The 17079-nt window shown below is 44.3% G+C and overlaps 1 protein-coding gene across 1 annotated transcript in view; it reads right to left on the bottom strand.

Moving 5' to 3' along the window:
* Positions 1-17079, bottom strand: part of TTC7B (tetratricopeptide repeat domain 7B) — a 1338716-nt gene that overhangs the window by 447582 nt on the left and 874055 nt on the right. Inside the window, exon 17 of the mRNA XM_069208186.1 lies at positions 13604-13701. Within this exon, the coding sequence (XP_069064287.1) occupies positions 13604-13701 (98 nt within the window). The remainder of the gene's footprint in view (positions 1-13603; positions 13702-17079) is intronic.

Genomic DNA, 17079 nt, shown 5'->3' with positions numbered 1-17079 from the left:
TGTAGTCGCCAAAATATGAATTAGTTAGTTGAGAGGTTTAACAGGGTATTAGCCGAAGGTGTACAATTGTCAATTATGTCAAGTTTGGATGTAGAAAAACATATTAACAAGGATGTATCATTGTGCACCTCGTAATTTAACTGCTTTTACACTGTGCAAGATGTTGAGAGGATAGAAACCTCTTATAGGGTTAAACCCAGTGTGGCCCCAAATGATTAAAAATTACAAATCTAAGAAGAATATGTATGCTGTTGCAAATATGCAAAATCGCAGGCAATGTATAACTTTTCCAATGTTAAGAACATAATTCAGTTGAAAGTTGGTGACCATGTCAAAACAAACCAAAACATAATGCTACAAAAGGCAAGTTAACTTTTCCAAAATGGTTAACATTGTTGTTGTGGGAAACCTTCCACCACTCTTAATCAATGGTGTCTGGTGAAGAATTTCAAGATTTGATAAAGTGAGGACTGATTTATATGGTGACGTTTCCAATTTTTGACATGGACCTGATTTTGTTTTTAACAATGCTAGTGGATCAATACCTAATGCTTCCTATCCCTTCTGACAGCTTTGGAAGCCTCCCTAGTGCAGTTAGGGTTCAACAAGATAATTCCTTGAATTGGGAACCATTATCATCAAGTTTATCAGCCCACAAGGGATAAAATGTATGCCAAAGAATATTAAGATTTTGTTGCACACTACAAATAATTCAGTTATGATGCTGTGTCATTGTAGTATATTTCTTCATCTCTTTAGCACTCTTTCTTCTCTCTTCTTGCTTTTTCAATGGTTTATTTCTGAAAAGGCTTGTGAAGTATTGGGTTTTTACACTATTCTCCTTCTACGTGTTGTACTCTACTGTATATTGCATGTTGTATTGATTGTGGACTTTGTTCAAGTTCAAGTTCATTCTCTATGCTTTACATTTCACATGCTTGTTTATTCTGCATCCCTGAACTTGAATGTTCAGTTGTTGCTAGTTAAGTTGAATACGATCTATCCTACCTGCTGTGCTGGGTGTCTTGTGTGTGACCTCCACTGAATAAACTGCGTACCTTTATTGGTTGAAGAACATGTAATCACCAAACAATTAACACTGGAGACAGTCAAGCTCACCGTTGCTAGTTAGCACATACAGAGAGGTGCTGGGACAGTAGAATTCACACAGACTGGAATGATGAATTTAAGAAATGTGATTCGACTCTCTTGTGCACAACAATTTGCTAAATAAGATCAGTCCTGAGGAAGGCAAGATATTAAGTTGTAAACAAAGCTGCAATGAAGGTCAACAATATTCGAGTTAGACACCCTCAAGCATATCCAGTTGGAAGCACGAGGTGGTGTGTAACTAAATGAATAAGAGTGTGCCCTCATCTGCCCCTACATTTTATGCGTACTACAGTGATCATAAGGAGTTAAGAAGCACTAGAAACTCTGTGGTTTAATACTTTGTCTAAAGGGCACAGAACTCTAACCCGCAGACATGTGCTGCTTAATTGTGTCCAATGAGAAAATACCTTGCTAAATAATACTGCCTATAATTTGGAAATGTATTTGAATGAGTAATACAATTAACTGAGGTGGAAATGGGAAATGAGAATCTTCATATGCTTTCCCTTTTTATATCATTTATTTCCGAAACCACTAACTTCACTCAAGGAGCACAACCTTGAATGTTGATAATTTCAGATTAGCGTCGAGAAATATAGGATCTACTTATTCATTGGTACCATTTTTATCTGACGTTCTGCAACCTTTACATTTTGCTCGGATCAGTAAAGTCCATAAGACGTTCATCATTGTCTTATGCATGTACATAGGGACGTGGTATTTTTACAGCGTGTACTTAGGGAAAAGGTCGTGGGGGCTTTAGGGGATCAAGCACCAGCTATGCACTTTTCTTCATTCTCTGGAGTAGTTTTGTACCATTACTAATCTAGACCCTATTGGGTGATTTAATAAATTTCGGAAACTGAAGAGACTTCATTTGAAGCACGAATAACTGGCTGAATTAATTAATTACCTACACCTTAACATTGGTCATGGTAAAGTGGAACTTTTTTGGATTTAATAAAAATGTGTTTTAGGAGGAACATTCATATACATTGCAGCTTTCATTAGTAAAATACATCCACGGATTATATACTATATTTAAACCCATGACAGTGGAAAATAATAAATCAGAGTCACTCCTAAATGAACTCTTAATGCCAAAAATAGAAAAAAATCAAAATGGAGTAACTTTTTCCAATTGTGTTTTGTTTCAAACTCTCAAATGCAAAACAACGCTGTAAGTTTGCGGACTATGCGAACTCTCAGAACACACACACAGCATCTATCAATAACAGAAAAAAGGAGTTTACAGCGAGGAGGTTGGCAGGACCCGAGCAGCACATATTCATAGAATGGATGGGATCTGAGGAAGGTGTCAGGTTGGGGGCGAGAGTGAGGAAGATGAGAAGACACAAACAGGTGGAGAGGAGACTCAGTCCTGGATGGAGAAGAGGAATCAGAAGCTAGAAAGGTGAAAGAAAAAACGATAAAGCAAAATAATGACATATAATGAAACGTCAAGAGATTTAATGAAACAGAAAAGGCTGGCGGGTACATTTTGGTAGCAATAATTTAACTTTCAGGAGCACTCAATTGAGAAAAACATTTTAGTTTCACACATTTGTATGACATTTCAATATTATAATGTGCATTTCTAATATTTAGAATAATCTGCAAAAAACATCCAATATATTATGCAGTCTTCTAGATAAAATCTAACATATCATAACATGAGACAAGGTCCTGACATCACTATCAGGAACATAACTCATCTGGGATGTGTCCAGGGTAGGTCCAAGAAGACTGGATCCGTACCAGGTTTTTATAATAGCTACAGATTATGTAAATCTGGGCGGTTTAGATTCATTGTGTGTAATTTTATTGTATGTGGATACATCACAAATCGAACATATGTCCACCTCCACTGGACTAACTTCGGCTTAAAGGTTTTGCAGTTCTTCACTGATCGTCTATATAAATGCACACATATTTGTATGGAAGTGCCCGACATGAAATAAGTACTTTTCTTTACTTCAAAGCAAGACTGGTTATAGCATTTCACGCAGGCAATGGGAAGTCTGGTCTGAAGTCGCAGAGAGTTCTTCTCTGCTCTAGTTCTTCTGCTCTCATCTGTCAGAGAGAATAGACAGTTTTCTGCAGCTGCATAAAACCTAAGATCCTTAGCGTGGACTTCAGAGTTTATGGCAGCAGACCATTTGAGTGAAATATAGCTTTGTGCTGCACCGCCACTCCATACATTATCCTGTCCATCGCTCACTCCTCGAAGAGAGAGAACGACCGAGACAAATGCGTTCCCATCATGTTTTTGAGTGGGAACGCGCTCCGGTCTCTACAAAGGCTCGTAAAAGCGAGCACTGACAACCCGGATGGATTTCCCATGAAAAGGTGGAGCGGATCTAAAGACATTATTACCTAAATTACAAGGCAATTATTTGCAAATCTGATAAAACCTTTAAAAACGGTCATTTTTTGCTCTCGATATTTTCTTGTATTACTTTCATCACCACGAGATATATATTTAAGGCTTTAAAAAAACATTAAGTTATGGACAGTTCTATCTCAGTGTGTAACATACACATACTTCTGAACAGGAAGGCGTTTTCTCTGAATCCGAATTAGAAAACAAACAGGTAAACCTTCAATGTCTGTTTAATCAGTCCAACTTCTGTGATTAAAGAATGAAATACAACACATATATGAATAACCTACTGGCTTTGGAAGATTATATCATTTTGAGACATCAGGCAGCGTGGATACAACCGAGAAGTGACTTTCCGAGGCCTAATTTTGAATGTTTGTTCATTTTAAATTTTCAACTGGCTAAAGCTAAAACTAATAGCTCCAAAGTCGCAGTGCTGTTGAGGGCAGGAGAGGACCATGTGTGTAGGATGACCTACAAGGAGCTACTGAGCTGGGAACGGTGCAAAGGAACCCCAATGATTCTGGCACAAAAATGGTTAGTGAAGTATGAAACCCCATAGGGTAAGTTCACTGAATGCAAAATGGTTAAATCCTTCCACCACGCGATCGGTAGTGACGAGGGAATGTAGAAAGCAGGGCCTGGGAACTCTCTTCCGGGAGGGTCGTCGCAGGAAGGGGAGCGAAACCACCCCCAGAGATGTAAGAATAAAGCAACGTTCTCGGGTCTTTCAGAAACTGTAAAAGGAGAAGGGTGGCTACAATTCTAAGCAAAGAGATGATGTTCACTTTCCTAGAAGTAAAAAGGAGCCCGGAAGAAGTGGTAAGAATGAGAGAACTGCCTACCGGTTATGCAGCTAATCAAGATCAGCTAGAAATCCTCAACTGCTGCCCTTTCACAAAAAATGGGGAGATGGATCAAATGGGGAGTTATTTATAATGTTTTTGATATATTTTTAAACAGTCAAGAAATTAGACGATCTCCTTAGGTCTGGCAGATTTGGATGGTCCCATCAATGGTTCTTTAACTCATTTGGGAGGTAAAATGAAATGCATCTACACAACCAAAGGAGAAGCAGCTTAGGGACATAGTTATGGCTTTGGAAATTGAGCTGGGCATAGGGACGGAAGACAGGGGGTCATGATCCAATAGTCATGAAACTCTTGTTTGGGAACTCCCAGTGGAAGGCGGCATAAGTAAATTCAAATTCATAAAACATATAATATAAGATAATGTATACAAAAGGAGAACTTCTAGTCCAGTGATTAAGAAAACAAAAGAGGGAGAGAATGGTCCTTATGATTTTAAGTAGGGTTACCACAAGCTGTAGAGTAACTGCAGTGGAATACACACTGCTTTATGAAACACCATACACCGCCGAAAAAGGCTAGTGTCAAGATATTAGAACATAGTGTATGGGAAACAACTTTCCATCAATTAGTAGAGCAACAGAGAGACGAGATATGTGCAAATAACCATTATTAAAGAAATCAAGTTGATAGAAATAAGCAAATCCATGCAAAAGGCCAGCACATAGACATTTCTTTTCAAGGCATTTGGGTATCAACTGTACCCATGCAGTGCTCATTTATAGGCCAATTTCACTCCTCAATAGAAGCCTAGATTTATCCATGGGGATTGGCTGGCCAGGGAAGTTCTTTCTGGGAGGCAAAAAGCAAAAACTATACAGTAGACAATTGATTAATTTTGTTAAAGACAAAAATCCACCCCGTTGTACCTATATCCCAGTAAAACAAAATGCAGTGTCTCATCATGAGCAGGCTTTTCTAGCCTGTGAACACCACAAATGATGCTCCTGGGTCCACAATATCTTTGCATTGCCATTTGCCATATGGTTTCAATCTGAAGAGAGGTAGAAGACAAGTGTATTTTCTGTCACTCTTTTTTTGGTCTAGTGATGGAATCATTTGATAATGCTAAATGTCGAAACCAGGGAATCAAAGCTAAAGACTCTGAATATGAGGGTCGTATTTGCAGATAATGTTCTACTGTGTTTTGAAACCCTAAAAAAATGATCTCTGGTGTTTTGAAAAAGATAGGTAGATTTGAGGCCCTATCTCGAGTCTTGACATAAAAAAAGTAACAATACACCAAGCGTTGGCAAGAATCCAAATTTGGATGAGTATGAAATGGGCTTCCAAAGGAGCAAAGTAAAACATCTAAAAAGTGTGGATTACCAGGAAACTTCAGAAGGTGCATGGACTCAATCACCCTTCAATTTTGTGAGCTAGCACAGAGGAGTTTAGGAGAAGGGAAGATTCATCCAGTCTTGGATGTGCACAATTACTTCCATCAAGATGAAAGCCTTGTCAAGGAAATTAATCCTCTTGGCCAAGTCGATGTCCCTGAGACAGCGATCCTCAAATATCCAACCCAGTATTTGGTCTCCTAAAATATATAGAGTTGCATGTGTGATGCAAGGTTTTATTATAAAATTGCACAATTGAGAATTAGGGTGGAGCACACTCAGATAAACTACAGGAGACAGATAGTTTGCAGCAAAGAGTGCTCAGACCTCCCCCTCCACCATGTGGGGTAAAACAACTCACTCTCTAGATGGAAATGTGCACATGCTCTAGAAACTTGCTGGATGATTTGGCTAGATACGATAAGTTAAAAATTATAAATTGATATGGCCAATGTAACTCACATCCATCTGAAATGTGAAGTGGGCTTATTAGTAGTACAGATGTGGCTTAGATTTCCTAGCGCATGGTGCTTTGAGTGAGCATGATAGTAAACGAGATTATGCTATCAGTGGATACATCGTTCTTAGTGTTCACAATGCAATGATCTTCAGAGATTGGGAAATATTAATCATCAACTGTTTTTTTACAAATTAAGCTATGTCTAGCATTCAAATACAAAGTTCCTCAACTGCCAAAACAAACATGAATGGCTAGCTAACGTTTCAGAAATATTAACTATGCAGAAACTAGCAGCATCAGTTAACAATAAGGGAGTATGAAGGTATGTGACATATTAAATGGTCTCCTTTGCTACAAGGCTTCAGAAGGGCTACGAGGTGATCTGATGGGTGAGAGATGGTTATAGTAAGCAGAAATAAGGACATTTTAAAAAACAAATTCTAAGGACATGGAGTATGCTGCACCACCCCACCAGTTAATACAAAATGTGTCCTTTGGCAACCAAAAGCTAGTTAGTAAAGTGTGTTGCGAACACCATGTAGACGCCAAGAAGATTCTGACTTCTTCCCTCTTTTAAAAGGCTTTTTTTAAATAACAACATTAATGTAACATAAAGAGGTTTGTCTCGAAGGATGTAAAGCACCAGAAGAACTTCAGTGTCTGAAGCAGCTTTTGGCGCACACACAGGGGAATCAATTTAAAATCTATTTTTAACAAAGTACCTCAATATGAATTTGACTCTCATAAAATATAGCCAGAAATGGTTGCCTTTCGAAACCAGAGGTACAGATTCAATAGCCACAAAATAGAACAAGCATTAGCAATGCATAGATCTTGCGTTTGCTCGAGTTAGAGCTATTAGCATTGTCAAATTCCAAACTGGTCTTTTCTTGCAACATAAATTGAGAATGGAGTACAAGTTACTTACCTTCGGTAACAAAATATCTGGTAGAGACATATTCTAGTTGCAGATTCCTTACCCTAGATTTTTCCCCCAGGCGTCATACTGGATCCGGAGATTTTTTCTTTGAGCAATACACTTGTGTGTTGGTTGGTGGCGTCGGTCAACTCCGCGGGCGTTGTTGGCATCGTAGTTGCCGTGATGACGTCGGGAGTAGTACATAGACACTGCCTCAGTGCAGTGACGTCAGGTTTTTTTAACGACTTTCCACATCAAAGCACAGAGCCACTAAGAACACTGAGATTGGTGCGCCAGAGCTAAGGACCTGAATGGGGAATTCCTGTCCCTAGAAATCAGTTCGCAAACGGGGAGGATGGGTGGGCCAGTAAGGATTCTGCAACTAGAATATGTCTCTACCAGATATTTTGTTACCAAAGGTAAGTAAGATGTACATCTGATAGAGACTTCTAGTTGCAGATTCCTTACCTTAGAATAAATACCCAAGCAATACCATCCTCAGAGGTGGGCTGCGAACTAAAATCATATAAGAAAGTCCTGCAAGACCGAACGACCAAAATAGCCGTCACAATGGACCTGACTGTCAAGGTAGTAATGTTTAGCAAACGTGTGTAGAGATACCCACCAAGCTGCGTGACAGATATCCAGGACAGGAACTCCTCGTCCTAACGCAGTGGAAGCTGCAGTTGCTCTGGTGGAACGAGCACGCAAGCCCTCAGGGGGTTGCTTCTTGGCCAAAGCGTAGCACATCTTGATGCAAAGAAGTAACCATCGAGAGATGGTACTTTTTTGCACCGCCTTCCCTTTTTACGCACGCACATATCCAACAAAGAGATGATCGTCCACCCGGAAATCTTTAGTACAATTGAGATAGAACGCTAACACTCTCTTTGGGTCCAGACGGTGGAGTCTCTCCTCCTCATGAGAAGGATGGGGGAGGGGTGCATAAAAAGTAGACAAGGTGATGGACTGGCCTACATGAAAAGGCGTAACAACCTTGGGAAGGAAGGTAGCCTTAGTGCGCAACACCACTTTGACAGGGTGCACAGACAAGTATGGGGGCTTTGAAGAAAGAGCATGAAGCTCACTTACTCTGCAAGCAGAAATGATGGCAACAAGAAAGACAGTCTTGAAAGTGAGGAGCCGTAGAGGGCAATTGTGCATCGGCTCAAAGGGAGTTCACATTAAGTAAGTGAGGACAAGATTGAGGTCCCACTGAGGCTTGATAAATGGAGTGGGAGGAAATAGATGGGTGAGACCTTTAAGGAATTGATTGACAATAGGAGACTTAAGGTGTGAGGGCTGATCAGGTAACCTAAGAAAGGCCAAAATAGCTCATAAATACCCTTCAAGGGTGCCCAAAGCAGAGCCCTGCAGGGCTAAAGAAAGAATGAAGAAAAGAATATCAGAAAGAGGAACAGAGAGGGGATCCACAGATTTGTTGGTACACCATGCCACAAATTTATGCGACCAACAGGTGTATACCGTTTGGTGGAGGGACACCTGGCTGCTAAGATAACGTCACAGACTTCAGGTGGAAGGTCAACAGCTGTCAACTGCCACCGCTCAATCTCCGTGCATTAAGGCGGAGACTGGACAGGTTCGGGTGGAGAACCGTCTCCTGCTGCTGCGACATAAGATCCTCCCGAAAAGGCAGTCAGAGTGGAGGATCGGTGGCCATGCTCAATAGCTCTAGATCAGTGTTTCCAAACCTGTGGTCCGGGGACCCAGGGAGTCCGCGAAACCTTCTCAGGGGGTCTGCGAGAGCCTAGAAAATTAAAAAATATTAACAAATATTGACAAAATGAGGTCCCCAGCTTCCAGTAATGACTCAGGCGGGGGTCCCCGGATTCCCATGATGATTCAGTTGGGGTCCCTGGGTTCCATTAATGTTAAAGTGGGGGTCCACAGAAATCAAAAGGTTGGGAACCACTGCTCTAGATACCATACTCTCCGTGCCCATTCTGGAGCCACCAAGATAACTTGGGCACAGTCATTCCTGATCTTCTTGAGAACCCTGGGCAGAAGTGGTATAGGCGGAAAGGCGTAAAGGAGGCTGGAGTTCCATTCGAAACAAAAAGTGTGTCCGAGGGAGTGCTGCCTTGGAAACTCCAACGCGCAAAACAGCTACAATTGCACATTCTCTGCAGAGGCAAACAGATCTAACCAAGGCTCTCCACACTGCTGGAAGAGACCTTGTGCCCCCTCCAGATGGAGACGCCATTCGTGATCGGCTATGCATCGACGGCTGAGTTTGTATGCTCTGGCGTTCAGAGAGCCCAACAGATGTTGAACCACCAGCATAATGTCCTGATGTCTCAGCCATGTCCAGAGGCTCAGTGCCTCCTGACAAAGGATCCAAAACCCTACTCCAACCTGTCTATTGCAGTACCACACAGCGGTAGTGTTGTCCGTGAACACTTGCACTAACTTTCCCTTTGAAAGAGGGAAGAAATGCTTTCAATGCAAGCATGATCGCCCGGACCTCCAGAAGACTGATATGGAGCCCAGACTCCGACGGAGACCAAAGGCCTCTGATCTCCGCCTCTCCCATGTGGCAGCCCCAATCCAGAAGTGACGCATTTGTCACTATGGATAGATCTGGTTAGGGAAGGGAGAGGGATCTGCTGTGGACCCAATGCGGATTCGAAAGCCACCACTGCAGGTGTTTCGAAGTCCCCTCTGAGATCTGGACCATGTCGGAGAGATTTCCATGGTACAGTGCCCACTGGAACTTCAAGTCCCACTACAGAGCCTGCATATTCCATCTGGCATGTGTTACTAGCAGGATGCAGGAGGCCATGAGGCACAGCAGCCTCAGAGGATGTCTCACCGAAACCCAAGACAGAGGCTGAAAGATCAGAATCATAGCCCGAATATCTTGGACCTGCTTTTTGGGAGGATAAGCCCAAAACTGCACTGTGTCCAGAACAGCTCAGATGACAGGGTGTGTCTGAGAGGGAGTCAGGTGTGACTTTGGCATGTTGATAGTAAACCCCAGCTTGTGCAGGAGGCTCGCCATAGTCTGGAGGTGGGAGACGACTTTCTTGGGCGAATCCGCCTTCAACAGCCAGTCTTCGAGGTAGGGGAAGACTGAAACCCCCTAACCTGCGCAGATGAGCTGCAACCACGGCCATCACTTTCGTGAACACCTGAGGGGCGTTGGCAAGGCCAAAGGGGAGCACGGTAAACTGATAGTGCTCATGACCTACCACGAATTGCTGGTAACGTCTGTGGGCAGGCAGAATTGGAATGTGGAACTAAGCGTCCTCAGGTCCGACGCTACCATCCAGTCTCATGGTTCTAAGGCAGACAAAACCTGTGCCAGGGTGAGCATTTTGAATTTCTCCTTCTTGAGGAAGTAATTGAGGTCCCAAAGGTCTTGAATAGGACATAAGCCCTTGTCCTTTTTTTGGCACCAGAAAGTAGCGGGAATAACAACCATGACCTCCTTCTGGCACAGGGACCTACTCTATGGCTCCCTTGACCAAGAGAGCTGTGACTTCCTGGCGGAGAAGTGCCAAATGATCCTCTGGAAGATGGCTGACTGATGGAGACATGGCTGGTAGGGCAGGTTCGAAGGGGAGGGAGTAGCCCTTTCGAACTATCTGCAAAAACCACTTGTCAGAAGTGATGGATTCCCAGTGGGGCAGGTGATGGCAAATCCTGCCGCCAACTGCTTTGGAGTGAGGGGATGGACTAGGAGAGTTTGGAGGCTGCAGCAGGGGCGGACTGGGCAGACCTCTGGTCCCCTGTCCTACGCCCACGTGGGATTCCGCATCCCTGGCCACGCAGCGGCTGAACAGCATGGGTGGCATGGTGGCTGTGTTGGGGACGCAACAGGTAGCCCCTTGCGTGGCCACAAAAGGGGCAAAAAGCAGACTGTTGGGGGCAAGGGGCATTGAAAAGGCCAAGGGACCGAGCCGTAGCTCAGGAGTCCTTCAACCTCTCCAAGGCCGAGTCTGCTTTGTCTCCAAAGAGATGGGAGCCATCAAATGGCATGTGCATAAGAGACTGTTGGACGTCTCCCGAAAAAAAACAGAAGTACGCAACCAGGCATGGTGCCTCAAGGCCAACGTCTTCGCAACCGATTTGCCTAGAGAGTCAGTCGTGTCCAGCCCACATCGGATCGTGAACTTTGCTGCATCTCTCCCATCTGTGACAGCTTTTGAGTCAATAGCATGAGCCTCCTCCAGTATCTGCAGGAGAACATGCGCAACCGTATCCCACAGAGTGGGTATAGCGGCCCAAAAGGCATGTGGTGTTCACGGACCACAGCACAAGACTGGAGGAAGAAAACATCTTCTTCCCAAATTGTTCCAGCCTTTTTGATTCCCTATCCGGGAATGCGCCCGAGGAAGAGGAAGCCTGGATGACAAGACTCAGGCGTGGGGAGTTGGGACAGGAATTTAGGGTCTTTCGGGGCGGGCCGATGGCGGTGTTACAAAAGTCCTGTTCACAGGAGCCCCTGTGTTGGGTTTGGACCAAGTACCCAAGAGGACATCGGTGAGGGCTCATTGAATGGCAGAAGGAGCTCAGATGTGGAAGTCCCTGGCTGAAGCACCTCCGTCAGGTAATTTAACCTGACCTGGACAGTTGGCAGCTAAAGGCCAAGGACCTCAGCCGCCCTACTTACCATCATAGATGGAATAAGTCGCTCCCTCCGCCATAGCCACGGTAGGAGGAGACAGCATGCCAGCATCTGCAGAAGTGTCCAGGCCACTGGCCTCGCGCAACTCCTGTGCCCAGTCCAAATTAGGGTCATCCTGGTATTCATAAGGGTCCAGGGACCGCTCCAATCCGTCCCCAAATTTGTACCCATAAGAAAAGGGGTCCAAATCCAACCTGGGGTGAGTAGGCCCCATCAAAGACAGAGACAGTGTCGGCCGACGCCGTTGTGACTTCGTGTCGCCAGGGATGAGGATCAGGGCGACGTCCATGGTGGGCACCACCGACGTCGGGAGCACCAACAATTGAACCAGTGTCGGCGAAGGTCTCAGTGGTACGACCGGCGTCGGTGTGGATCCGAGAACTGATCCGGAGGGGACCTCGGTGGCTGGAGCCGAAGCCGCCGGCGTGGAATCCGAAGGCCCTCCGACCTAGCCCCTTGAGCCTGAAGGCGCTGTATCAGGGTAGGCCCGCCCAAAAATAAGGCCCATGGCCTCATAAACTCTTTCAAGTGGGCAGGGGTCGCTCCGGCTTCCAGAAATTCGGGAAAGCGTGGGCAGATCCAGAAGTAGGCTCCAAAGACAGAGGCCTTGAGCATCGACAATCCTCCCGCGTCGCATCAGCCAAGCAATGGGGTGAAGTCGAAGGGTGACGGGACTTCTTTGACTTCTTCTTCTTACCTGGGCCCGAAGACTTGGAGGAAGAATGGTGGTGACTCCACAAGCGGTCTTGAGACCTTCCCCTCAAGCGTAACCGGGACCTACGCAGAGTCGAGCTCCAGTCCGCCATGAGCTTGAGAGACCACTCCCTCAAGGCGTTTAGGTGCATGGCCAGGCACTCGGAGCACGACTTCGGGTCGTGGTCCCGCTCCAAGCACCACAAACAGACCTGATGCGGATCCGTCACAGACATCATGCAGTGACAGCCCTTGTACGGCTTGAAACCGGTCTTCGGGACATCTCGAAGCACAGAAAACTCACCAAAAAACTGGACAAAAGGGACGCAATCGATCAAAAAGAGAAGAGGGTAGCTCTGTCCGGATCTGCATGTGGCGCAGAAAGAAAAGAACTGACGTCACTGCGCTGAGGTGGCATCTATGTACTACTCCTGACGTCCTCATGGCAAGTACGACGACAACAACAACAATGCCCGCGGAGAAAACCAATGCCACCTACCGAAGAAGAAAAAATATCCATATCCAGTCCAATCCCAGGGTGAAAATTCTAAGGTAAGGAATCTGCAACTAGAAGTCTCTATCAGATTAGTGAAACAGTTGACATAAGCGAGCCGATTTAAAGCACCACAGCCGGCATGAGCACGAAAAAGTAGTTTGCTCGCAGTCAAACATATCGGCAAAAGTGCAATTATCCATGTAACAGAGGCGGTCCCCGAGGAGGTAAAAAAACCACCCCAAAGAGTGACAAATGTAAAGCATTTACCAATGACATCAAATAATTTTTGAAAGGCAAACCCACAAACGAGTGAAAGTCAGGACGTGAGGTGGGCATGGTTAAAAGGCCAAAGTAGATACCACCATATCGGAAAAGCAGCACTTGCGCGCTGCTATGCTCAACCTAAAAAGGAAGAAGGAAAGCAAATAGAAACTATTTCTGCTTCATAGCAATACTCACTATTTTATTAGATTGGCAGTGTTTCCTTTTAAATTCATTCCAAATAGGAACATAAAGAAGACGTACATACCAAACTAATAAAATATATATTTTCTTATCTCAAAATTAAAATTTTGGAACATATTATTAAACACCTTAAAATGTTTGCATCACGCAGGGGTGGTTGTATAAAGAATGGCACTTTGCTTCTACCTTGCATTTGTCAGCAGTTAAATCCTACCTGTCTCTGGATCACTGAAATCTGGCATGGTTATTGTGTTGAGCTGCCGTCTGTCGGCTATGGTTCGGTCCAAAAGACTGCTCCCACGCCCAGAGTCACTAGGGAAAAAAAATAAATGACAAACGTAACCACTTAGAAGCAAGACAAACCACCTATGTGCTGTCATACATTAATTTGCTCAACCATTTTGCAGAACTTTCAGCATTAGGTCACCCTTACTTGTTCCTTGCGGTGGGCACTATGACCCTAATATTTATTTTACAATTTTTCCACGTATTTTACAATAACAAAAAATAAATACAAGTTATAGGGGATTTTCGCCAAGATCACAAAAGCCAAACAGAAAAGTTCCTGCACAGAGACTCCTGAATGAAATTCCACTTAACCTTATGGATCGCTTAGAGGAGAAATGGTTATGTGATGCATGTTGACTATATATGAAGTTGTGCCTCAGGACAAAGAGAATGATTTGAAGTCAAACCAGTCACTGAAAAGCCAAGAAGCGAACAAGTCTCATCACTCATGTTTGTGGCGTGATGTAGTATGTCTATGGCAAGGAAGATTAGTGATAAGGTCGATTGGAAGTGCCTACTGGCCAGCAGAAGTTACAATGTGAAAGTATGCTTTGGTGATTGATTGGGCAGAACAAGGGCACGATGATGCTGACATACAACAGGAACGTTTTCAAGTGGTTCACTGAGAGAAAGGACTGAAACACAGAAAGATGCCCAAAGCCCCAAACAAGTTAAATGCAAAACGAGAAGGCATTTGTTTGCGAAAGCCCACAGTGGCTACTCCAGCAGTCATCATTTTTTGGAATGTTTTCTATAAGGTTGAGAAGCAGAAGATGATCCCTTTCTCAATAAGATTAAACTGGGAAACGAGCTGGACAGCTGTGTATATCTCAACAGGAGTTCATGTTTCCAAACTCCTTGCATTTAAATTTCCATTTACTTTCCTCTCAGATGGAGCGTCATTGATGCCCGAAGCCATTAGCATCATAGCTCTTTCAGTTCAGCATCTAACCATACTACTGTACCAAATCTATTGCTTTCCTCGTTCAACTGCAAATTACAAAACACATAGGGCCATATTAGACATTTTGCCTTAGTGACACAATTAGCATTTCACCTTCTTTTTGCGCCCCAGGGCATTTTTGCATTACAGAAGGATCTGCAGATGTTTGCTGTGTCCCTTCTGCATTATGGGTGCCACTGATGCACATTAGCACCGGCACGATCCATATAACAGAAAAGACTGCGCTAACGACTGGGACCCTTTCAGTAATACCATAGTGCCACCTTGGCCCCGCCCTCATTTGCATGGGTGCATGGCCCCTAGGGCAAATGAAGGAGTCCTTAGCGCACTCACCTCTTTAAAGAAGGAGCAGAGGCGAAGGAGCCATCACAAAGAATCCTGACAGTACGCCACATAGAGCTGGCGCACAGTCGGTGTGTTCCACTATGGTGCAGCAAGTGCCCTAAGGACCCCACAAGCACTTTCCAGAAGGCGGGTGCGGTCATTCACTGATTTCACCTGCAACAAAACTCCTCTGAAACCGAAGTTTGGCTGCTCCATCCAGTGAAAGGCAGACTGGTGGCTTTAAACAGCTGGTTCGCTCTGTGTTGGGAACAGCATGTTTGCTGTGATACTGCACACTATTCCAGTCTGCACCCGGTGCGCACACTTAAGGGTGCGTTGTGCACTGCATTTGTAATGCAGCCCCTGGATGAATCCTTGTACAAACTTCGTAGATGCCCGATTATTAGTATACAAACAACAGCAACTTAAAAAGGCTCACCCAAAGACTGATACAGATAGGACAGAATAGCCCAAACTGCTCCAGAAAGCCCCTATGGTTTCTGGAAAAGGAGCTCTGCGTAGGACCTGTGAAAGGGCTAGGCTACACCTTTATGGTCACTAACAAAAGTCCATTTTCACTCTGACTTCACGACGCAGCTGCCGCCAGACCTCATGTGGTCAATACCAAAACAGTGTCAAGAAGCACTACTGAGAGAGGGGCTTTTACTCCACCCACATGTTGACTACCTCGAATACATCATTTGATTGGGCAGAGTTTGTGTGCTTCCACTGTAAAGAATGCTTATACTGCACAATTTGCTTTGTTGGAAAGTGTATGTTCAGTTCAGCAGGACCAAGCTGGTTGTTGTGAGAAAGCTTAGTGCAAGATTATAGGCCTGATCAGTTTATTATGAAAAGTTACGATAAAGGAAGTTGTGTGTGTGTGTGTGCGTTTAAAAACAATAGACATTTAAGGATTGGCTGTTACTGCACTGATTTAAAAATGGAAGACAGGTAATTTGTTTAATGACATCTCACAGACTAACATAAAAGGACATGATTTTAGAATTGATTAGCCCTTCTGACAAACCCTAGACATCCAAGATGTTCCCTGTGATATCCTTTTTAAGCCATCTTAGGAGAGGCTGCCTACATGTACTGCTTTTGGTAGCCTTGTGGGAACGCCAACATTCAGCTCAGTAGGCCTGAGATGTTGATGGCAATATGCCAGTGTTTAAGGCTACAGGCTTGATTGCTTCACTGTGAAGTATTATGTCGAAACCACTGGCTGTTCAAATGTTGCAACAAATGCAGTATGTCTTATTTATGTATTGTAAAAATCAAAAGTTAAAGCCAACAGCCTAAGGTTTTTGGTGTTGGTTAACCTATTCTAGCAGACCCTAGGGTTAGATGATTTACCCTGAGAGAATCCGTGTTAATAGCAGTTGTATATTGTTTTGCCTGCTGTTATTCTGTTCAATCTTGTAGTTTTAGGACTGTATAAATTATGTTTGCCTGCTAGGAAAATCTTTGCTCAATTCAGTAGGCATTTATGGGTAAATATTTATCAATCAATCAATCAATCAGAATTTATAAAGCGCAACTACTTACTCGTAAGGGTCTCAAGGCGCTGTGGGGGGTTTGGTCCTCTGTGGTTCAGCCAAAGAGCCAGTCCTTAAGGTCCTTCCTGAATTGAGGTAACGATGGTGACTGCCCGAGGTGAGGAGGCAAGGTGTTCCAGCTCTTCGCTGCGAGGTATGCAAAGGATCTTCCTCTGGCCGAGGTCTTCCGTATGAGGTGTATAGTGGCCAGAACCTGTTGAGCGGAGCAGCGAGGTCTGGCGTGGGAGTAGAAGGTGATGCGTTGGTTGAGGTAGGTGGGTCCTAGGTCATGATGAGTGTTGTATTTGTGGATGAGGATTTTGAAGTTGATCCTTTTCTCTACGGGAGCCAGTGGAGTCTTTCAGGGGTTTGGTGATGTGTTTGCAGCAGGGGATGCTCAGAATGAGTCTGGCGGAGGTGTTCTGGATGTGCTGTAATTTCTTCATATTCTTCGGGGTGGTGTCAGCGTAGAGAGCATACTGGTGACCAGAGCGTGGGTTACGATGTTGCAGCAGTGTTTTGGGATCCATTTGAAAAATTTCAGAAGTCGGAGAGTGTGGAAACAGGAGGATA

The sequence above is a fragment of the Pleurodeles waltl genome, chromosome 9, assembly GCF_031143425.1.
Source record: "Pleurodeles waltl isolate 20211129_DDA chromosome 9, aPleWal1.hap1.20221129, whole genome shotgun sequence".
NCBI lineage: Eukaryota > Metazoa > Chordata > Amphibia > Caudata > Salamandridae > Pleurodeles > Pleurodeles waltl.
Note: the sequence above shows the minus strand (reverse complement) of the source record. Positions and strands in the feature narration are given on the sequence as shown.